The sequence below is a fragment of the Sebastes fasciatus genome, chromosome 2, assembly GCF_043250625.1.
Source record: "Sebastes fasciatus isolate fSebFas1 chromosome 2, fSebFas1.pri, whole genome shotgun sequence".
Classification (NCBI taxonomy): Eukaryota; Metazoa; Chordata; class Actinopteri; order Perciformes; family Sebastidae; genus Sebastes; species Sebastes fasciatus.
The window spans coordinates 24535388-24560441 of record NC_133796.1 but is presented as its reverse complement, the minus strand read 5'-3'; the positions used below and the strand labels follow the sequence as shown (position 1 = coordinate 24560441).

Here is a 25054-nt window from a genome sequence, read left to right as displayed (position 1 = left end):
GCTGCTATCACAGAGCATCAAGTACAGGCAGAGTTATTTCTTTGAGGACAGAGAATTGTCAGCTCTCTGCATAAAAGTCTTCTACGCTCAACCTTTCTCCTAGATATTTCAGCAGAGATTCACTTCGCTGTCAGAAAACAATTGCTCTTTGTAAAAGGCAGTGGCTGGTGCAACTTTAATTTTAAAGATGTTTTAAATGAGCTGCCAGCGTGTGATTGATGGGCTGTGTGAAACTTGCCTCCCGTTCCTCTGTATCCGACAACAGAGGGCCTTTAATTACGAGCCCCGTGTATCGATGCTGTCAGCTCCAGTGTGATATGCATCATGTATGGGGGGAGAATGGATTTTACCACCTGGTCGCCTGCTCCGTACAGTATCATTGCACACAATGTCATCAGTTGAAAATGCACTGTCATCAAAGTAGAGTGATATTGCCTGGCGATCAAGGCCCTTGGTATTCATGTATTCACTCATCTGTTTGCTCCCACTCAGAGTTTTAAGTGAATTTGATTTTGATTGATGAACAATCATGCATGAACTGACCTACCATTTAATCAATATCTACTCTATGTATATGTATTTCCCACGCAAACAGTTAATGTAAAACTCAATGTGCATCCCAAGAAAAAAAGATATGTATTAAGCACTCAGAAAGCAAATTTGGATAGCCTTCAAATGTCAAAGTTGAGTATCTTTATATCCATTCACTTTGACGGTTTTGAAATACCAATAAAGGCACCAAGTTAGTGCAATAAAAGCTGCTTTTAGAGAGGTAACTCAGGTGACCTTAGCTTTAAATCTGGTCATGCCAGAGTTTGCTCACTATTTGGGGATAAGAACACCTTTGAATATTGTATTTATGTTGATAAAATCAATGTTTACGGAAAATAAGGTAAGATATTGCATCGCTGCCTGAGTGCAACAGTGAGCTCCAGCTAAATTGTACTGGGGAGTTTATATATTATATTATATTAAATTATACTATCTGCTGTACATAAAATCTTCTGTGACTGTGTTTTTAAGTCACAATATCCACATAAATTGTGATTTTAATGTTTATTTTACAGGGACAATGCACAATACATGCATTGCACCAGATCTAGATAAAAGCTATTTTTCATCTGTAGTCCCTCTAGGACTAGGTGGAGGCTGTAGATTTAAGTGTAACAGACAGTTGTGGTGTGGACACCTTGGGTCCCAACTAGAGATCAGTAATCTATAAGTACCATCAGTAATCCTAATATAATTAAATAAAAAACATGAATCAGTTTAAGACATTTGTACAGATATAGTAGAAATATTCTGGAAATTCAAATAAACAGATGGGAATGCTGTTTGTGGCTAACCCAGTAAATGTAATGCCTTTTAAAATCTCATTGATGCACAAATACAACGTTGCCATAAAGCATTTTCATTTATATGCAAAGTTCACCACAATGGCCGAATACAACGAGATTTATTGAAGAGAGAGACAAATTATTATCTCATGGTAGATATTGCATAGTTGAATTGATTTCATGAAGGTGTAATAAAGTATCTTTTTAATTTAAATGTCATAACACATGAATTAAACTTTGGTTACCATTTACCCTTGGCAGGTCTCATACACTTTTGTAAGATATCATACGAACCGTGGCATGAGAATACGTTGACCTTGGGGAGGTGGACTTTAAGATGTGCTCCCATTGCTCTGCTTTTCCCTCTGGTAGCTTTTTCCAACTATTCTACAGACAAAGGAGAATACAAATTGTTTTATGCTGTGCACCTGAACAGGCCGTGTTAGAAACAAAGTCAGTCACACGAGCAAGTTTACATCATATTCATTCAGAAGAAAAAAGTAAGCAGAAAAAAACGTGTGAAAAATGTCAGTGGCCTGTAGTCATCGACTTTTACTGGGGTCCAATTTATTCTGATTGCTGACTGCAATTTACTCCTAACTCAGAGCATGTGTAAAATGTGTGCAAAGTAAACAGATCCTGTAGGCTTTTATTGCTGAAGTTGGACATTGCACAGGGTAAAGACTGTCTTTAATTCATGTCACAATGCCAGAAATTTTGTCGTCGATACCAATTGAAATGAAATTCCACGATTCTCCATACTAATTTGATACCACCACAATTGTATTGTTGCCCATGTGCACTTTGATGTCTGTGTTTAAAGCAATTTATTTACATTGTAAAAAACGGATGTCACGATACCAGAAATGTACCGTAGCAGTCGATACCAATACCAAATGGAATTACAAAGAAAGACAATAAATTCCATGTATTTCAACATCCCCTCCTTTATTACCGTCTGCATTCTGGTTTTTGTTAGAAAGGTAGTTCTAATGATGTATTATAAGCTGTTTAGAGCGAGTGTTAGGGAATTAAACAGGTCATAATTCCCTCTCTATTATCTAGTTTATATTGCTGTGAAAACATCTCCTTCAAACAACTGGATTTATTCACGTTTCTCACCAAAAACTACATTTTGTAAGATTACATTTGAAAAACATCATGGTAACGATAGAATTGACCTCCCTCCTGTGAAATCGGCAGTATGAGAGCTACTTAACGTTAGCTGTTAGCCGCCATCAAGCAGCGTAGTCCTGCACGGAGCTAACAGCTAACGTTAACTAGCTGTCGTCCTGCTGATTTCAACACGGATTTGCTGTTGGCAGTGTAGCATTATCAGGAAAAAATATGTTGTGTCCCCTGGGCGCGCCAATAGGGAGTTTACGCCATCCCAAACACATGTTCTATCGTCCCTGGGACAACGATACTCAATTCTGATTGGTCATTCACAGCATTCTGCGGTCTGTAATTTATTTATAACAGACCGTTGCTATGTATAACAGACTGTTGTTATGGGCGCAGTTTTGATGTCGGACTTTGGCGGACCGTGTTTGTGTCAAAATATTGATTTCTTAAGTAAGTAGCCGTGTAATAAGCGGGATAATGTACAGCTAGCGGGTCATTGTTGTGAAAGAAACCCCTTCAGGGCGATGAGAGACCATCACCCTGAAGGGGATTCTTTCACTCGCTGTATTATCCCTTACTTATGACACCCCTAATTCGCAATTATCCTTATTTCTGGAATTAGTACAACGTTTTGAAAAAAAAGGTAATTTATTGTAAATGCCATTTAACTAACTAATTAATTCTGTAATTGGGGACTTTTAAAATGTTATTCCCAAAAGACTCAAAGTCCCAAAAGATCTGGACTCAGAGGGCAGTGAGATCATGGGGAGACTCACTTTCCTTCCTCTCAACCCACAGTCTGATCTGGTTTGTTCCCTTGAGTTCGTCGGCTGGTGAAAAGCTTCAGAGCTGGGTATGATGTCATTGGTCTGACCTGGAACAACGCCAGAGACTGAAACATGCTCAGTATCAGTTTGGGACAACACACTGGTGTCTTCTCCTGTGGCCTTTAACTTTCCCCTGCATTGCTGTATTAGATTTTATTGGAAAGTCAAGATAACTTTTTGCTAGATTCTCTGAAAGGATATAATGCGAGTTCACCCCCTCTGTGATCTCTTGTCAGAGGTTGTTCCTCTGTGAGCCAGTAATGCCTCTGCTGCTGCTTCTCGATAGTTGGATATTAGGCACCTGAAGGCTGAAGCTCTTTGTTACGTTCAACAATGCCTCGATGGTCCTCTTGATTATAAACGTGGGTGTTCTCCACTGACTAATGTGACGTTTCTCATCCAGTGTCATTAGGATATGTTAATTCATGGTAATTAAGGTCCTGTTATCATGCTTTCCATTAATGAACGTTTGGGATTCATCAACATCAACACGGATATGATTGAAAACAGATGTTTCTGAATGTTTAATGAATCGGGCAAGGGTGTTTAGTCAGGATGTTCTAGTGTGCAGAAAATGATAAGCATTTCCTGAGTGAGACTCTGTTTATTATACCGCATCTTATAGTTTATGTTAGTGCATGAAGAGACAAGCTGAAAACACAGCGAGAAGATACAAATCAAGCTGGAATGTGAACTGAAAAACTGACAGTGTAGATTTACGTTAGACATTGCAGCATGTGTTTCCCTGAAAATCACAATATGCAGTTAGGCATAATGTGTACGTACTAGTGAAGTAGGAAGTATTTATAATCATTTAGTTTTGTATAACCGTCTCGCAGCAATTCCGCCCATTTAAAAGTAATTTTACATTATGAGGCTTTTCTCCCTTTAGCAATCCTGCTGTCGGTTTTACTTGTGTTTTTAAATTGAAATTGTGGAATGTGACCCGAGAAAATTTAGTGATTCGAGTTTTTCAGAAATGCCACCATGTACTTTGCTGTCCCACAAACTTGTCCGGTAACCTCAAAAACATATTCTGTAATGCAATTCATAATAGACAGGTTGGATGAATATTAAGAAAACAGTGTTCCTTGGCTACAGCTTAAATCTGTGTCCAAGGGGAGAGAGAAAGTCAGACCGCCAGAAAGCTCACCATTGTGTGCCAGTAACCATTCCCACTTGCCATTTTCTTTCATGCAGATTCTTTATGTAACACTGAACCAGACCTAATGAGGAACACAATAGCGGGGGCAGAATTTTAATTTTCACAATATTGGCAACATATTTTGGATACATTAGTATAGTTTGTAAAAGAGGATACCACCGCTGTATCAAATAGAAAAAAAATAATTATTTCCCAAACATACACAGCATATTAATTGCATACATGAAAACAAAAAGATTTCAGGCAACCTTAAATTCAAATAGAGCCTTAATGTTTCATAATTGATAATGTTGATCATTGTTTGATTTAGAGAAACGAAACGAAAACCTGTCTAAGGATTGTTTGTCCACTTTCACAGTCTGTTCAGGGTAACAAACAGAACAGAAAACAGTATTATCATAATTGGCTGAAGACACACACACGTAGTCCCTTGTATCTTGTGCAGGTAATGAATATTGGCGAGAACTAAACAAAACAAACCATGCATTCATTTCAAGTATCTGTTGTGATGTAGAGAAGTGCTGGCTTTAAATTGGGAATATCAATGAGATGTAAATTACCGGGGTCTGTTTTGGTACACAGTGCACACACACTTCTAACATGTACTGGGGGTCTATGATGAAGGAGGTGTGCTATATAATAAAACATATCTGCTTTATATATTTTGTATATGGAGGCCATTATTGGGGTCATGGTGAAAAACAAAACATCAAGCATCGCAATTAATCACAAATTAATCACACATTTTTTACTCTTATCAACATGGGAGTGGACAAATATGCTTGCTTAATGCAAATGTATTTATATATATATGTATATATATTATTGGAAATCAATTAACAACACAAAACAATAACAAATATTGTCCAGAAACCCTCACAGGTACTGCATTTGGCATATAAAATATGCTCAAAGGGCTGTCAATTGATTAAAATATTTAATTGCAATTAATTGCAAATTAATCACTAATTTTTTTATCTGTTTCAAAATGTACCTTATGTTGAAACCTTATTATGAATTGTGTCTATTTTCTATTAGTTCATCACTGTGGGCAGAATATCTTTTATTTTTTTGTGACATTTCATCATAAATGGAAAGAAGCAGAAGAAAAAGGGAAAGATTGATGGGTTTGACAGAGCAAAGGAGATAAAGATAAGGACAGGATGGAAAAACATATTACAATCTGAACACCTGAGGTGTATTGTAAAATTGCTAAAGTAGTTTATCACAAACACGCTACACATGATATTGTACAGCACATAGTGTGTGATGGGTGTGTAAAGTTGTCTGCAATCTCAAACATCAGCAGCTAAACAGCTGATGATGATGTTGATTCTTTACAATCAAATACAAAGAGCTTTTTATTATACAATGATGTCACATGACATGTTGTGTTATATCAATGCCACTGCCACTATAGTGCTCTCTCCATCGACACATACAGTACGAGCTGACTTGTAAAACAAATACTTCAACAAACACATCTTTAATATATGTATGATTACTGGACCACTGCTCTCAGTATTTGAGAGGATGTCTCCACATTATTAAAATAACTTTACTCTGTTCATGTTCGGCTCAAGCACAGTAGCACATTGAACATAACAATGGATGAAATGTGACACTTTGTCTTCAACGTGGAATATGAAACAGTAACCTGTCTGTAAGAGGATCTGGATCACAGGGGCTGACAAGGTCAGAGATGTGGTTAGGTGCTAGTCCAGCACAATTTACTGGTCAGCCTTGAAGGTGACCAGTAAATTCTCAGTATCAATGTTGCTGACAAATCTGATGACATTTTGAATGAAGAGAGATTGAAGAGTATTGTGTTGGTCTACATTAAATTATATCAATGTTACAATCATCTGATAAGCCATCTGATTAACCAAAGCTGTTTCTCACCAGTGCGCTGCGGAAATGCAGTGCGGGAATGTGGAAAATCTGCATTTGAATTTTCCACATTGACGACTATGCACACCATATCCGATGCAAATCACCCACGTTGCTGTGTTCAATTTTTGTCAATGAAGCCCAATGAGTTTTCTCCTAAATAGTGCCTGTGTCCACTCCACACAACAAAAACGTATCCAGACAGAGAACATCTTAAGGGGCTTACATTATACATAGCTACACAATACATAAACTAATCGGACAAACGTGATGCTAACGCTATCTGTTGTGGCTAGCGCTGTTCTGTGACGTTCTGTTTCGTAGCACATGGTGCCTTCAAATGAAACTCGTAAGCTTGCGTTAATATGTTTGGCGTTCAAGTGGTTCAAGTCGTGAGGACACCGCTGCTAAGCAACGTTAATATTAACGTTACCGTCTGCATCTTTACAATATATTAACTCATTGTGCACCGAAAAATTAACTTCCATGGCCTCCGCCATTTCTGACGTCAATAAACACGTCACAACTTGTGAACTCTGCGCTTTCAGAAACTTTCCACTTATGAGGTTGTGAATACGACAAGAGGGGGGCGTTCATATGGACTCTTCTCGTGAACACGGTAAACACAACCCCATTTGAAGGCACCAATAAAACAATAGCAAGTGCATATCAGCTACATTACCATCTTCATCATATCCCAGCTGCTGGGCGATCTCAAACCATATATTGTCCTTTATGTGGTTGTTGAGGTAGTAATGTTTGTCGTACATTATTGGGTGTTGAGTGGGGAAAACAGACCATTGTTATTCCGAAACACCAATAGTCCGAAAAATGTCCCATTGGACCAAAAAAAGCCAATTTGTCCGGCCGTCCGTTACCCAAAAAACAAACTCCCATTGTTCCAAGGCCCCGAAAATACACACTCCGTTCAGCAAACAGAAGCGAATGGCTGATTATTATGCAGAATGACGGCGATCAGTTGGAACAAAGGATTTCATTGGTCAAACATATATTTCCGCCGAAATCAAGGTCAGCCTGAATATTTTTTTTGTTTTATCTTATATATTTTTATTCACAAAATTAGTTTTTATAAATTTCTGTGCGAATTGTTCGGACGAAATTCCATGCTTGGTGTGAAACGGCTTTAAAGCTGCCATTACGCTTACGCGGATGGGCAAATAGCTTAAGTGGGATTCATCCTCTGGAGACCAATAATGTCTGTACAAACACATTCTGCGGCAGTCCATCCAACAGTTGTTGAGATATATCAGTCTGGACCAAAGCGGTAGACCGTCCGAGTGACATTGCCCGCCGCTAGATCAATGCCACAACCTCAGCTAAAAATGAAAAAGTTTCCCTGTCTCATTTTCCCCCTTGGTCATATTGTTCATGTGCACTGAACTGGGTTGAGAAAATCGACAGTAACTGCAATTTGAAACCATATTTTTCCCACTGTCCCTGAGTACTCCAGCGGTGAGAAGCATTTTATACGGATACTCCGCACTGTTAACCTGCAGCTGAAGTGGTTCACTTGCTACAAAAACTTTCCCACTTTGACATCTTTGAGAAATATGAATGCTTCTGTCAACAAGCTGCATAGAGGTTGAAAAGTGTTTGTCAATATCAAACATAGCATTGGAGAGATGATAAGAGCCCTCGAAATCTAGTAGTACAGTAAATATAAGTCTTGAATGATGTATTTAATGAGACATACAGTACAGTGTTAATGTGTTTACAGGAGTTCACAGGTCAATATTTCTGGTAATTATGAACCAGATTCTGGATTATGTGGAGAAAAATGTGTATTAATCTGAATTTTATTCATTTTATGATGTGTTATACTGCTTTTCTGGTCATTACACAGAGTGCTGTGTCTCTGACTCTATTCAAAATGCATTACAGTACCAAGCTAAAAGATATAATATGTAATAATATCTAGGCTAAGCTTTGTACAATAACCACCCTCTGGTCATTCAAGACTGTTGGACCATTAATTGAAATTTGGGCTTAATTAACCACACTAAGAATCAGAGATTCCTTTGTTTCAGCCTGTAAAAAATCTGTTTTCAAGCAGTGTGAAGTAAAATTAATGGGTGAGTGCAGGTCTTTTTTTTGCTTTGGATAAAGTGTTATTATCAGAGCAACAGAAAGGTCACCTTTATTAATCATGATAATTATTTACAGTAATTAGGCCAGATATCAAAGGAGCACTTTGTAACTGCTCTTAGGGAAAATTGATTCTTCACGCTCAGAATTACTTCAAGGGTACGAACACGTTTTATATTTTGTGTGCCATATGAAAATAACAGTCCAACCTCAATTACGACTGGCACTAATGCGGTGGTTCACTTTACCACGGTCTTTATATTGATTATTAGGCTTTTTATTCAGTGTGCTCTCCCCTTGGACAAACTCTAAAGGTGGCAATATGATGAATGATGATATAAATAAGTGATATTTATACAGCAGCTTTATGCAACAACTTTACAGAACTTAAAGATATTTTATGTTACGTAACTAAGATACATCAAATGAATCAATACAACAAAAAATAGAGGTTATTATTAGATTCATTTTGAGAAACTCTATAAAAGACAGAACTAATGTTAAATAGCCTGGAGACCTTGATAGGAAAACTTTATTAGAAATACATTACAGTACATTCACTGAGCTTGACTTTTATTAAAAAGAAACTCTTGTAAAACTCTTGAGGAGTTCATAATTTGCTCAGGAGAACAGTCACTGTTAAATATGCCTTTACCGGTGCTTGAAGAGGGAACAAAGCATGTTATACTGCGTCAGTCATAATCAGCTGTGGGTTTATTGCCATATTATTATACTTGGGCTATGCATCTTCTATTAGGCCTATAATATTCCAATAATATTTCAACTGGAGCATTATAGGGTTAAGATGGTGCGTTTGTATATTTACCCATAGTGTTAATAGTTAAAGTGCTTTCCTGTGTTATTTGTAGCCTATAGTTGGGTATCATTCAGGTTTTAGGAGCAGTGTCCCAGTCAGGATGCTCCTACATATTATGCAACAGGATAACACATTTAGAATTTCAACAATGAATAAAAGATACTTTGGAGATATTGGGTTTGGTAGGGGCCTCCAATACGTTTTTGACTTAAAACTATGCAATTTTACATCATTTTGAACCATTATTATTGCTAGTACACATATCACTAGCAATAATGATTCCGGGGGTTCAATCCCCCGGACCGGCAGGATAATATCAAACTGGGGAAAGTGAAAAGCAGCGCTTGCCCCTTCCTCATTACCACCGCTGAGGTGCCCTTGAGCGAGGCACTTAACCCCAAACCGCTCCAGTGGAGCTGCTCAGTGGCCTGCAGATCAGACTGTGGTTATACTGGGCAGCTTCCAGGTGTGAATGTGTAACTGTCTGAATGTGAGCAGGGTGTTCCTGAAAAAGAGCATTGCTCTCAGTGAACCTCCCTCTGAATAAATAAAAGTTAAAAAATAAAAACCTTCGTCTGAACATTTCTTTCTTTCGGAAATGTTTGTCCTTTAAAATCATATTCTATAAATCTAAATGTTTATATAATGTTTCATTAATTGTATTTGTTCACAAATTAAAAAAAGTTATGATGAACAGCTCATTCATTATTTTACAAAAAGGACGTGAACATTGTATAGATAAATTACAGCACCCTCATTCTCACCCCCCTTCCCCGTGTTGTGCGTCGACTCGTCCAGATGCTCCCCACATAGTTTTTATGTTCATGCGGCTTATGAGGCGCAGTGCAAAAATGCTGGCGCCGAGCCGTTAAGAATCGACATTCTGTATCTCCCAGAGAACCTGATGGAGAGGGCAGAAAAGAAAAAGTCACGGTACACGAAAGAGTCAAATTTAGAAGTGCCGGTACTGCGTACCGGTGAGTACCGACCCACTTCGAGCACTGGCCTTTATGTCTATTTATAGACTCAGTAAGAAGGTGTAGTTTTATTTTCTCCCATCATGAATTTGCAGACTTTCAAAATGTTAGCTGGGTTTCGTCCATTGCCTGACCCCTCACTCCTTTATTTTAAGATGAGCCGAAGTTGTTTGTACTGTAAAAGAATATTTCACTATTCATATAGTGCGATATGTCTTGCATTTTGATATATCTAAAAGGTAGTTCAGTAAGCAGACAATGATACTTGAGAAATATAGTACGTGTCTTTGTTTCACAGAGATATTTCAGCTCTGAAATTGAAGCCCTCTCTGTTTTGTTTTTTGCTTTTCTTGCAACTTCCATTTTTCCTTTTCCAACTAACTACTTTGTACAATCTTCATTACTTGAGAGAGTTGGATGATTCCTAAATGCATTGTGTCAGTAAGCAGCATCCACCCATCGACGTGTTTCCAAGTATTAAGACCCCAAAGGCCAAATAGCTGAATGTTATCCAAGGTCAATAACTCTCAATGATAATTCCCTGGCCAAATATGTATTTTGGCCAGCAGAGAGCAATTCACTCCTCATGAGTTGGCAGGCTGTAGCAGCTATCTGAAACTCTCAGTACACTCTGTTTTCCAGGTAAAAGGCCTTGAAATCACATAAAGACCCAACAGTTACGCAAGAGAAGAGTGGTGATTATTTCAGTGTGCTTTGCTCATTAGTTCAAGAACTCTTCTTATATAACTTTTAACTTTGGTCAACTGCTTAAACTGATTTTTGCTTACAATTATGGTTATCTGAGTTTATGTCTTTTTAAAAAAAGACTCATTTGTAAAAGCAAAGACGGCTGTTGTCTGTAAATAGTGTTAAAAAGTAATTTCCCTCTTGAGATGTAAGACGAGATGTAAGACGTTGTAAACACTGAATGACACACAATGACCATCAATAGTGCAAAGACGACTAAAAGTCCTTTAAGTGCTGCTCCTCACACACCCAGCAGGATCAACAAAACCATTGCCATTGTTAGTTAACACTCTCGCTAGCGGGGCTAAGAAAGACATTCTCAAATGAAAAGTGTAAACTCGTACATTGTTGCGGAGATCTATCATGATGCTGTGTGGATTCAATATCCTGACACTCCATATGTTTCTGGTTTTTAGTCCACAAAGGCCTAAAGAACTGAAGACCACTTAAGTCGGTCATTTAACATCATCATTTTGATGGGAAAGTCAATAACCACAATCCAACAGCGTGACCAGAGCTGCTTTTAGTCCGCTGCATATAATAATAGAAACCCTGAATGTCATTATGCGCTGTCAGTCACCACTGCCTGGAAGTAAAACATTATCAAAGCCATTATTTTATCAGGTTAAATTATATAATTATTATCTTTCAACAGTCTTTCACAGTAACTTCCCAGTAATGCACAGAATAGCGTGTGATCTGTTCCTAATGACCTCTCATGTCATTGCCTGAGACTCAATTAGCCTGTATAAAACTTAATTTTATGAGCTCAGAATTTTCTTCCCAGCACGATTCATCTTAGCTCAGTCTTTCTTGTTTCACCGGTTAATTTCTTTCATGGAAAATGATTGTGTTGGACTTGACCTTACATATATGCAGACATGAAACACTATTCTAATCTTTAAAAAAAAAAAACTTTTTCAAAGATATATGGAGAGGGAACTTTTTGTCACTATTTCCCTCTTTGGACTCTGGCAGAAAGGTCAAGATTCACAATCTAAAATAAAACATGTAGAGTCAAATGTAGAAGATAATATATCGTCTCAACTCTTTCCAAGTGTTCAGGAAGGTCTTTAAAATTGAAATATATGTATGAGTCTTTTTGCATATAACTACAGTAAATAATATGAATAATATTGTGTTGCTTTTGTTTTGTGATATTATCCTGAGAGCTATACTTAAATGGTAACACAGAAACACAATTGCATGCCCAATACACAGGGGCTTACGTGTCCTTGATTCAGGTCCAATTGGAAAAATGGAAAGAAAAAGGCCCTGCAAGCATTCAACATTTAAACAAATGCGGCTGTAATGGAGTGAGTGACTAGGGACTGGTCTTCTACGTGTTTTAGGTGTCAGTAGAGAGAAAAGAGGATTGGCTAAACAAGTTGCAAAAAAAAAAAGGTTTCCAGACCAGAGCAGTCTAACATGAATTGTGAGACCGGTGGGAACACCAAACCTCTGGTTGTACATTAGCATATAGAGCCAGAGGATATGCAGATGTAGTATACAACAGTAGGTTTCTCAGGCACTCGGTGGTGGTTTAGCAGACTTTGCAGAACAGTGGATTATGATGCAGAGTTCAGAGTTTGACTCCTTAACTCAGCTGCAGTGTGTTTGTATTATTCCACTTAACATAGTCAGTAGTTCATTTTACATTTTCCCATAAAAACAGTTCACACTTTGCCAAAATGACTCTTATGGGTTGATATCATTGAGTGATGCACACAGTAAAGGATGAGTGTAATGTATGATGCGATGAGAGTTGACCGATGTATCCATATTTTTTGAAGATAACCAGCATAATAGGGTTTTATTAAGTTTGTAATTTAGTCTACTAGTTCCTGTCAACCGCTATGGTGTAGCCATGGGTGTGCCTGGGTGTGTCTGTGCCACCCAAGGAAGCAGCTGGCACACCCAAAAATCAGATGCAGAATTAATTATTAGTTACTAAAACTAGTTACTATTACTAAACAAAAAAAAACGCCACTATTCATCTGCAGCAAAAAAAGACACAAGCAGTCGTTGCGTGCAACCGGGACCAGGAGCGGCTGCACAGAAAGCTGCCGGGACCAGTAGTGGCAGCTGGCAGCGTCATTTCTTGCTGCATTCACTTGCACTCGGACATCGGAGTTTTTCACACCAGCCACAACTTTTCATAAATATATACTGAGGTGGCTGTATTAGTGTTAAAACTGCCAAAAAAATGTCCACTTGTGCCCTCTGTGCGCTTGCATAAAGGGCCTCTACATCTCTAAGTCGTGGGCTGAATTTCATTCCCAGTCCAACTCTAGATCATGTGGCACGTCCTGTTTTTCTGATGAACACCCACAGGGGCTCTTCTTGCTACGCTAGTGGTCAACCGATATAATAAGATATAAAAGGATGCTAAAATTAAATGAAAATTAATTAAATCTAACTGTTCTGTTGTTGTTAATTATGTAAATTATTTCATTTTTCACTGTACCTTAAATGTACTTTTACACTGTACACACAATTTAGTATTTCATATGACCTCAATTCAAACTGAATCAAAATTAAATATGAAATGAAATGGTCTCAAAATGTTAATCTTAATCAATCTGAAATTCTACTATTTACATTTCTTATGTTTTGAATGTTTCAAGCATTTCTATTCTGGTTTTCCTTGATGACATACAGCACAGCTCGCCTTCACTATAAACAAAATAGGCTACATGTGAACTGACTGGTCGTTCCTTATGGATTAGTCATATCATCACAAGAGGGAGATGTATCATTAGAAGTAGATATGTACACCCTGTAGCCGTGTGACAGCTATCATTAACAATGCAAAGAAATGTCAAAGAAGAGTCCCTGTATGGTCTGTTAGCAAACATGACGCGTGAAATGTCTGCAGCGTGTTTGTTTACAAAGAAGGAGGAGAATTATTTGGCATTTGTACATGCAGAGATGTGTTATGATCTTCCCAACATTTATGCCGGTGCTCTCAGGAACATAGGATCCTTATTTACTCTGCTTCACAGAGACTCCCCGGCTAACGCTGCTTTTTTCTCCCTCTTATCTTCCTCTTTGTTGGTTGTGGTAATGCTCAAGAGATCAGGTGCTCACATGGAAAAAAGCCACTTGGGCGGATGACAAGAAATAATAATATAATTGGAAGTTGAATTTTATTGGTGCACTTGTGCATTTTGATGCCTGTGTTTAAAGTAATTTAACATGTAAAACAATGTAAATCACACTGTCAACAGAAATACTGAATATCATATCCCCAGAAATATGTTTTGTCCTTAAAAATGTTATCCGACAGAAACCATTCAAAGTAATATGTCATGTCTATTGTAAGTACAGTAGACATACATGCTTATAGATAACTCTGTTTAATTGCTTTTTTAATTGCATTACTGAATGTCATCTAAATATATCTGTAACACTGTATGCGTGATCCTACTTACTTGTTCCAACAAATCATCTGAACTTTGTGAGTAACAGCTCCTTATTAATCGAGAGTTTTCAAATGCTGAAAGTTGTAAATGTTAACGCTAGGCTATAACCAACACTATGGCTACATTCACACTGCAGCCAAAAGTGGCCCAAATCAGATATATTTGCACATATGTGACTCAGATCAGTTTTTTGTTTTTTTTATAACAGCGAACTTTTGAGATGTTGCAAATTAAGCACGTTTCCATCAACTGGTTTGGAGCAAATAAACTCGTCTTGTTGGCTACAACGTAGTTTGGTCAGAAGTTGGCGCTATAGGCAACATATGGCTGTAATCCGCCAGTAAACAGAGTGGAAAAAAAGGTTGTGAACCGGGAATAAAACAAGTCGCCTTGGCAATCTAACTTGGCCTTTTAACCATCTATGATAGAAAAATGGAGAGAGGTCTTCAGGAATTTGTTTCAATTGGGCAAGTTTTAATCGTTCTTTCATGTCAGCTACTGTAGTACTGGCCACGTTCATATTGTTCAGAAACGAAGACAAGCATTCGCCTGTTATGAGAATATTGGAGAAGACGCAGACAGCGGAAACAGCTGATCAGTCATGTGAGCTATATGTTCGCTATACGTCATGAATTATTTGACAAAGGCGTTTCCATAATCCATTTAGCACATCATCTCTTTTTTTCGATAAAGGCAAAACCAAAACTTTTTTGTTGCAATTGAAGTTTTATCTAATTTTGTCGTTTCCATACAGCTTTTCTGACAGAGGGTCACTCTGTAAAGGACAGAGGGTGTCGTATCCTCCACAGATTGTAAAGCCCCCTGAGGCAAATTTGTGAATTTTGATATTGGGCTATACAAATAAAATTGACTTGACTTTTTTAATACAATACTTCAAAAATGCGCATAGAAATATGTGAATGGAAACACGGCTCGTGTGAACAGCACAGATTACATGGATCTGATTTGGGCCACTTTCATATGTTATCCTAAATCATATACAGGTCTGATCTTTTTTTTCCAATGCAACCTCAGTCGGAACTGTCATATCGGAATTTATGCAACTTCTACGTCACTGTAGATCGTCATTCGTCACAATTCTGCGCTATGAAGCCATTCACGTCACGATTCCACCACTCCTGGCTCCGACTGCGCGTCAACGCACACCTCCGTACAGAAGTAGCAGCCATTGCTCCACAAAAAGCCATAATTAAAAATGTGGCTCTCTTTCTCCCTGTCCTCGTACTCATCTGCTCACGTATTCACAGGCTTCCACTGCACATCAACTTATAAATGAAACCGTAAACGCTGACTTCAGTTGCCTCCATGTTTACTTCCGTATGACAGTGTGCTACGTGTGACCTCTTTATTATTTTTTACGCATGTGGGTCAGTTCATAAACATGACCAGTTCACACTGGAATCTGATATTGGCCACTTTCAACAAAACTTATGTGAACAGCCAAACAAAAAAAATCAGATCTGAGCAATAAATCAGAATTGAGCACTAAGGCTTGATACCTTCCCTTTAGCCCAAAGATTAAAACATATTGTATTTAAAAAGTGTGTGCATGAAGACGATCAACTGCCTGGTACAGGAGTTGGGTTTATTTACTTTTTGAGAGATCCTTTATTGATTTGTTTGGGAAGGAGATTTAGTCATGGGGAAATATCTGAACTGAACAAACTGAATTTCTATCTTTTGTTGTTTATTGCTGAATCCCCAAAAAGTGGTGTTTTTTTTGTTGAAATCTGGACTCAATTCCCCAGATCCACTTTGTTTGAACCAATCTAACAGCATCTGTCAAGTTGCAGGAGAAAACCATGAAGAACTAATGTTACGTTACTGAGTGCCAGTTGGCGCCAGTTGTTGTTAAATTGTTAAAATGGCATTATGTTTGGCGAAGAGCGCATTATGACTCGTTTAGGACTCGAAACTCAAAATTTAGGACTTGCCTGTCTTGACTTGTGACTTGAGACAATGACTTGTTACCACTCTGATCAGTAGCGTACCACCACGAATTGACAGTGGTCAGTCAACCATACTTGCCAATGCTACTGATTCTCCCGTATTTCTCCTGATTTATGGTAAATTTTCACAATTTTTTCCCGTTTTTGTTATCGTAACCTGTTTCTGGCACAGTACCGCGTGTACAAGCCCTACTGTTTCCACTCGGACGACAATAGAGCTACACCAAATGTAATTTCCCGTCCGGAGAGAGCAGTCTATGTTCGCAACACGAGCTGCGCTCGCCACATCACAGCGTGTAGCACCCATAGTTGGGCTTTGCTCAACATAGCGAAAAGCCGCTGTGGCGCAGTGCAAGTGAGTGAGAAACGGAGAGAGAGATGAAGAGAGCTAACTGAATATACTAAATACTAAATACTCAAGCAGTGGCAAAAAAATAATAAAAACTGATGAATATTAGTTTATGTAAGAGATTCACACAAGCTCACGCCAGAGGGGAGAATTAGTCACTTTTCTTTCCTGAGAATTGAAGGTAAAATGAAAAGTTTAACATCAAAATGCTGTAGCCGTGTACTTTGTTATTTTCATTCTTTTAAAGACCTCGCACTTTGGTTTTGAAATCCTCTCTATTTTTAAGGTCTCAAGGTTGGCATGTATGCAGTCAACCGTTGCCATGGGAAAAAAGCCCATCCAGAGGTTTGAGGCTGAGACACTGTTTCCACAGATATGCATATAAGATGGTTTCATCCCCATTTGAACAGAAGAATCATTGCAGTTTATTTGTTCTTGAAAAGTGAGGTTTCAAATTTCAGTTCAGTTTTAAGGAATGTTAAAAGACATTTGTTATAAAGTTGTATTTTAGAATGAGAACGTCACACAGTGTAAGGTGTGTGTACTGAATCAACGGCTAATATAATGATAGAAATAAGATAGATGTGCTTGTTTCTTTTTCTATCTTTTGTTTAACATACTCTTTAGATAATTCAAAGTGAATTAAGCCTCTCTCAATATACTGTAACACAATATTCAATTATAGGCTCATAGGCCAGCTGCCTCGCCGGACAAATAAATTGTTTCAGTGAGGAACTAATGCGTCCGGGAATAATGGTGGGCGCTCAGGATGATAATGTATACTAGTGTCTGTGTCTAAATCTTATGAATATTTTGTTACAGTATGCAATCAGAACCTTTACATTAATCATTCATAGTCCTTGTGGCCCATTATTTCTGCTATTAAATTATTAATGCATTGGACTGACTTTCTTCACATAATCAAGTACCTTTTGTTGGCTGCTATACATTGGTCCTGTACGCAGACAGAGCCATAAAATGAGACATTAAAGTACAACAACAGTCTAGATTAAACAGCACTCTTATGGTTCCAAAGCCTTTTGTCTGGTCTATATTGTAGGAAAAGACATCAGATACTGTAAATATCGGCACAATGACCCAGCTGTTTGTCTTTCCCACCCCTCCCTCCCTCCCTCCCTCCCTCCCTCCTCTTTCCAAACCATCCATCCATGTAGAGTTTTTCTTGGAGCTGCTGGACAATTCAGAGAAGTCTCTCAACAGTATGTTCACACGGACGTACGGCAAGCTGTACATGCAGAACTCAGAGGTGTTCCAGGACCTGTTCACGGAGCTAAAGCGCTACTACACGGGGGGCAACGTCAACCTGGAGGAGATGCTCAATGACTTCTGGTCCAGGCTGTTGGAACGCATGTTCCAGCTACTCAACTCCCAGTACCACTTCACAGAAGACTACCTGGAGTGTGTCAGTAAATACACAGATCAGCTAAAGCCCTTTGGAGATGTGCCCAGGAAACTGAAGGCCCAGGTCACCAGGGCCTTCATCGCCGCCCGGACGTTTGTCCAGGGGCTAATGGTGGGTCGGGAGGTCGCCAACAGGGTCGCCAAGGTGAGTTTGATTTTCTTCTCATGGCAGTTATGACTGTTGACGTGTTGTTCAGCTCTTAAGTGAACCTGTGCTGGTGAGCAGTGTTGTATTATTGCTTTAAGATAAAGTATTAAGCATTGTAAATATTAGGGGTGGGGAAAAAATCGATTCACCTATGTATCGCAGGTTTGATTTTATGATTTTGAAATCTATTTTTTAATGCCAGAATCGATATATTTGCTTCATTTGAGTCTATGCGGAGGTAAAAGGAAGTTATCTCTTTTATTGTTGTAGTCTAGAGTAACGTGACATCATATCCGTTCCATATCCTTCAACCAAAACAACAAGCAGAAAGTAGAAAACGGCAGAGGGTCAGCGTGGATACAACCTGCACCCTCACATTTTAAATCCAAAGTGGTAAACACTACACATCCAGTGAAGTATGGAAACACTTGTCAGGAAAAGCAGAGCTAGACTTCACGGCTAAAGCTGTATGTTAACTCTGTCACGGACAAGTAGTGTTATCGTATTGTGGTAACATGCGGTCAAGCTCACCGCTACTTGCATCTCTGTGGTCAAATCGGCCGACACTAAAACTGTAGAGCACCCATATACTGACATTTATGTGAAATGCATTCAAACGGCACCGCGATGGAGCTGACCATGGATGTATAAAGAGAACGGACCGGACGGGAGTGCTAGCGACAGGCTTGGCTAAGTTAGCAGAAGTACAATATATACCTGTGACTACGTCTGGTTTTCAAAATAAGGTGTTAACAAAGGGAACTGTATATACAAAATACATATAAAGAAATAAAATTGATTGCATTATATTCACCAGAAGTATGAAACATGTTACATGCCCCTTATAAATCAAAAAGAAAATGTCACTAATTTGTGAGGGAAATGTCTTTATTCTTTGATTTTTGGGTTGCTGGAAAAGATTTAATAAATAATTCCTGACAATATATTTGACTTCAGGACATTTCTGACTACACACAGGCTGAAAAACAAACATTTTAATGTATCAATTTAAATATTTTCCAAAGTAAAAGTCCCTTGAAGTGCAAGATTCAACTTTTTCCAATGTCTTAAAGTCGACACAATAAATCAAATCGCAGTACTTGTAGAATCACAATACTTAAATGTCGCAAATCATATCGAATCGGCACCCAAGTATCGTGATAGTATCGAATCAGGAGATAGGTGTATCGTCCCAGCCCTAGCAAATATCCTGTAAGATGCCTGCGATAGGAGATGTCTCCTCTTTAACACTGGGTTGTTTTCATGAGGCCATACATTATTCCAGTCCATATTATGTGATTAGTTTAAGTGATTCACACACAAGAGAATCATGGTTTAAGGAAAATATTTAATCATTCATAAGATGCTATTTTCTGCTGTACATACTGTACTCAGAGTATACGCACAGTGCTGATGGTCTGTCCACCCTCTTGATTGTTAAGTCTTTAAAACCTCTTCACTGGACTTTACATCATACTCCTTTAGATTAGATTGCATCTGAATTATTTATTAAAAGCTCAGAAATAAAGAGCAAACATTTTGATTCCATATGAAGATCGTTGCACTTGATCTCTGGGTGTGAGGGCCAGTACGAGACATTTTTTCATATAACTGGTGGAGTACACAGAATGCTCCATATTTCTCCACATTTCAAGGGAATTACCCGCAGAGAGCAAAAGCTTTGCAAAAGAGGAAAGATTAAAGCTCATATCCCCCCGAGATTTCTGATGTGGTTTTGTTTGTTTCTCTTTGCTATTCTCATTTTGTTACTTCTTGGACATTGTGTATCAGTAAAAATAGTGACATTTTCCATGCGGGCAGTCAATTTGATGATATTAATAACGTTGTCTTTGCTGTTGCTTCTGGTTTGGTTTGAGAAATTGGTTGATTTGATTCTGAAAAGTAAATATGTTTTTAGAGCATCATCAAACACTGGAGATTAGAAATGTGTTTTTAAAGGCTTAGTGGATATGTTTTCTAATTCCATGTTCAACATAGAAAGTTACGCAACAGTTTTTCATTGACGTCTAAACTGTAAAAATTATATAACCAAGCTGTTTGCTTTTGATGCTGCAGTGCATTGCTCCGCTTCCGCTTTATGAAATAGATAAAACAATACTGGCAGGAATGATAAAACTAGTAGACAAATTTATGCACAGTCCAATTTCATCATTAAAAAAACAACAAACAAAAAACATTAAAGTTTAATGCAGAGTGTGTTTCCTGGAAAACTGGAGGGTGAGTCCTTAGAATACTTATTTAATAGATTTTAAATTATGATTTAATTTAAGTTTTCTCTCCTCACTTATATCCATCATCCACATGGAATACATTTGGTTCTGTTGGTTTAAAGTTTAGAGTTCATAAAAGACAATTCAAAGCCTACTAGGACATCTATGGACATGGAATAAATATGCAATCACAGAAGAAAATACTCCCTGCATACTTTCTTAAAACTCTTTTAAAAACTGTGAAACATATAGACCCTTCAAAGGCCTTTAGCTGTGGATTTGTCTTTAGAAATAGAAACTATAATTATGTATTTTTCAACACTTTTTCATCTACTAATTTCCTTCCATTGCTGATAAATCACAATGACAGTTTCAGTCTGGAACGTTATTGACCTCCAAAATTAAAATTCTTCACCTGCAATTAGACACAAATGATATAAAACTGTAGTTTTATCATTAGTTCAAACCTCAGTTTTAAAATGTCTTCAGAGTTCAGCAGTGATAGGATTCCTTTTCATCTGGTTTTAGCTTGAAGCTCGCTGTGCCTTTCACTCGAACAGGGGAGACAAATTGTCAGAAGAGGAAGAAAGAAAGAAAATAAATGAGATGAGCTGAGTTTGAGAAAGAACTTTAATCCTTTTCATTTTGTCATTTCGGAGGTTAAATCAACTCCCTGTGTTAATCTCTGGCCGTACAGCGACAGACAGATCATAGAACACGGTAGAGTGTGAACATAACTATGTATTATAATATAATATATATAATATAAATATATATAATATAATACTAGGTATATAAATCTTTGTTTTATTGCAGAAAATGCTGTTTCAACTATACTGTTAACGACAATAAACTAGGACTACAACTAATGATTAATGTCATTATTCATTCATCTGCTGATTATTTTCAAGATTAATCAATTAATAGTCTATCCCAGTTTCTCAGACTCCAAGGTAACATCCTCAAATGTCTTGATTTGTCCGAACAACAGACGAAACCCGAAAAATATATATATATATTTTAGTATTATTATTTATTCTATTTGATGACAAAGAAAAGGAGCAAATTCTCACATCCATGAAACCATTAATTGATTGTCAAAATAGTCGCCTATTAATTTGTTTTGATCGATTAATCATTGCAGCTCTACAATCTAGATGACACTACAGAGCAAAGAGTTATCAGTTTCCTGAGGTATTTCATGTGTACTGTTAAGTTTAAATAAACAAAATACTGTATACTCTCAAATCATGTCAATTTGTATATTCTATTTAAAGTTAATTTAATAAAAAAAAAACTAAATGCACGTGGGTGTAGTGTTGAATTTAACTCTTATAGTGTTTCATTAACAAGTTATACTCTTACTTGCTTTTTTATAGAAATGTCAGTTACATAAAAACACTTCTGGCTGCTGTTAATCATGTAAACTATTCATGTGTTGGATGTTTTTTTTATAGATGAAATGTCGTCAGTTTATGAGAAAACCAAACATGACTTGAAATATAATAATGTTAAAAAGCCACATTATCTTCACACACAAGAAAATGCTACTTTCAAATTCCTAATCTCCTTTTCCCTCTTCATCAGACCAGACACTAAACCATTGCCAACTTTTATTACTATTGTGTCTGAAACTGAATCAGCTTGATATATTATCACCCTCCTCCCGTACCCACTCTCCTCACATAATTATGGGGGATTATGGGAATTTACATCATGAAAGTATGTACATATTAAAGTGCTATATCCTCCTTGCTGCCATATATCTTCTCTGAAGATTCAGTCATCTTAAATTGTTTATTATCGTCTTTTATCTTGCCACTGCGTTAGCCTTCCACCATTCCTCAGTGGATTTGCCGCCATTTCAGATGACGGGTTAGAATGAGCACCTCTATACATCTGAGCCAGGCCTAAAAGGCACCCTCACTCTGGATCAAATCCCATATTCCTCGCTTCCTCATCAATTATGGAGTGGAGCCAGGAAACAGTGTGGCATTGCTGAAGGCTGTCAGGGTAGTGAACAACCATACTGTAGAACTGGAGGTGAAAATGTTGCCTGACATGACAAATCACCTTGACCTGAGAATCACCCTGCGTACTTGCTGCTTTCAAGGACAAAAAGCCACTTGCATCTCCTTACAACGCAGTCTTAGAGTACAGTTTCTCACTTCTTAAGTGTAAGCACAACACTATCGACAAGGCACTTTGTGCTCAATTTTACATCCATAAACAACAAGGATTTATATACTGCGGTGGAACGCTACATTTGAGTGGTGTTAAAGCTGCAATGAGAAGTCAGTGTTTTTGCTGTGTGTGGTCATTCAGCAGTTTGTGTTATTTTAGCAGATCACTTATGGGCAAACGGTAGTAAAACGCACCTCACAGCTGGACAAACTGCCGTAAAGTGTCATTCCATAAACCATCTGTCATTAAGGTGGAGTACTGTGTACTTTACTTATTATCCTGTAGAAGTAGTGGAAGATATACTGTAGATATTTCAGTAAAATTACTAATATGATACTCCAAAAATACTCCATTTCAAGTAAAAGTCCAACCATTCAAATTATACTTCAGAAAATGTAAAGTAAAAACTAAATTATTTACAGGTTATTATGTATCAAAAGTACTCATGATGCAGATTGTGTGTATGTAGAGCTGCAACGATTCCCACTGAGCAATAGATGTCTTTTCAACATCCCCTTCTGTGCTTTAGCTCTGATATAGACCAGTATTTATTAGCTACATATAGCCTGGTTTTAGACCTTTTAAAAACATCATTACTTACTTTAAACATGCATAAAAACCTGTTAATACATTACATAAGCACTAAACATCCCATTTATTTTTTGTCATATACACAGTTTCACAGATTGAAACAACACTAGGCTAATGGTACGTGTCCACAGGGCTGTTGTTGGACACGAGGGCTCTCCTCGCATTCCCAGCATCGGACGCTCGATGGGCTGCCACTAGGCATTAAGCATCTGATTGGACGAATGCTTTCACTCGTGGGCTACTGCAAGCTAGCTGCACGCTTGACAGCTGGGAGTATTAACAATAGCCATGTTCGTTGTTTACATTCATTATGATAATTTTGGGGATGTGGCTTTGGAGGGAGGCCTGAAGGGACGGACTGTCAGTGTTGCTGACTTGCTGACTTTCTTGCTAGATTTAGGGACGTTTGGAGCTACTGCTGCTACAGTAGCTACTTTCATTGGAAAAGACTTGGCAACTCTGGGCTTCTTTTTTTGGTTGGATCATTTTTTTAAATCTAGCCTACTCCTGCTAGTTTCTCAGCATTACCGACCCGACCTTCAAGGATTTCTTGACGTCGACTTAAAAGTTGAGATTGAAAGATCGTTGTTGACCTTGGACCATCTGACCTTCTTTCTGTCTTGACCTTCCACTGCTGCTAATTTGATCAACGATGATAATTGATCTGATTCATTATACCTAAGGCCCCTTTGGAGTCTTCATACATCTGAAGATTCTCAGTTTCTCTTCTTCTTCTTTCACCATAACTATTTTACCAGCATTTTAGAAGTAAATCAATGCATAAAGACGTACAGTACAGTAATGCTTTTCTAATTTTGGGAGATAAAATGCCTACTGGCCTGTGAGAAGCATTATAAAAATTAACAGAAAATATGACTCTGTCTCCGCCACAGGTCTTTACTCATATTTATATGTGAAGTGTTGCATACTGTAAATGGCCCCTGTGAGCGCCTCTAACTAGCCACCGTTAAGGCTCCAACTCAAATAACCAAATCAGTGGTGAAAGCCAGAGGTTTTAAAATGACAAAATGTGCCTTTTATATGAAATGGCTGCTTTCAGCCATCTGTCTGTTCAATTTTCCACGTTACTTTAACACAGGATGGTGCACTGATGATGATGAGCCATACATAATTACTGCTAACAGGCAGCTCTGCATGCAGTCAAGTCAGAACAGGAGAGATATCACTCCGTAAAATGGGATTGCACTCGACTTGCACTGAACAGTTTCCTGGACCCCGATCCTGGATTAAGAGCAGAATCTCTCTGGATTACAGTTTATGATGACCATTAAGAGTTTTATCCTGCAGTACTTAAAACACAGTCCAGCCACATTAAGACCTGCTCAGAGAAGATTGCAGGGATTTGGACCTTTTGGAGGGTTTAAAGTTCAGGCATTTAGAGCACTTATCACCCACTGTGCAAACGCACGGGAAGCCGGCCTAGTTCCCGGTGCATATTTAGTCGAGATGATGGAAGGAAGTAAGGTATTTTGTACTAAGGGATTTGTTTTTCCTGATGGCTTACACTGTCATGTTGATCTCATTATACACTCATTTCCTACCACGAACTGTCAAATCATTTGACATTAAGCTCCGAGGCAGTTTCTAATCTTTACACAACATTTACCTTAGATTAATGTTCTGCCAGTTCGCTGACTTGTGAGAAATATCAGGAACAGTTACATGCAGTTTCCACACTTTTTCTTGGGTATCTTTTTTCTTCTCTACTTAATGTACTCAGTG

General features: G+C 38.0%; 1 protein-coding gene across 2 annotated transcripts in view; it reads left to right on the top strand.

The window, feature by feature from the left end:
* Positions 1 to 25054, top strand: part of gpc6a (glypican 6a) — a 176242-nt gene that overhangs the window by 69221 nt on the left and 81967 nt on the right. For both annotated transcript variants that reach the window (XM_074615065.1, XM_074615057.1), the window contains exon 3: positions 17911 to 18302. In XM_074615065.1, coding sequence (XP_074471166.1) covers positions 17911 to 18302 — 392 coding nt within the window. The remainder of the gene's footprint in view (positions 1 to 17910; positions 18303 to 25054) is intronic.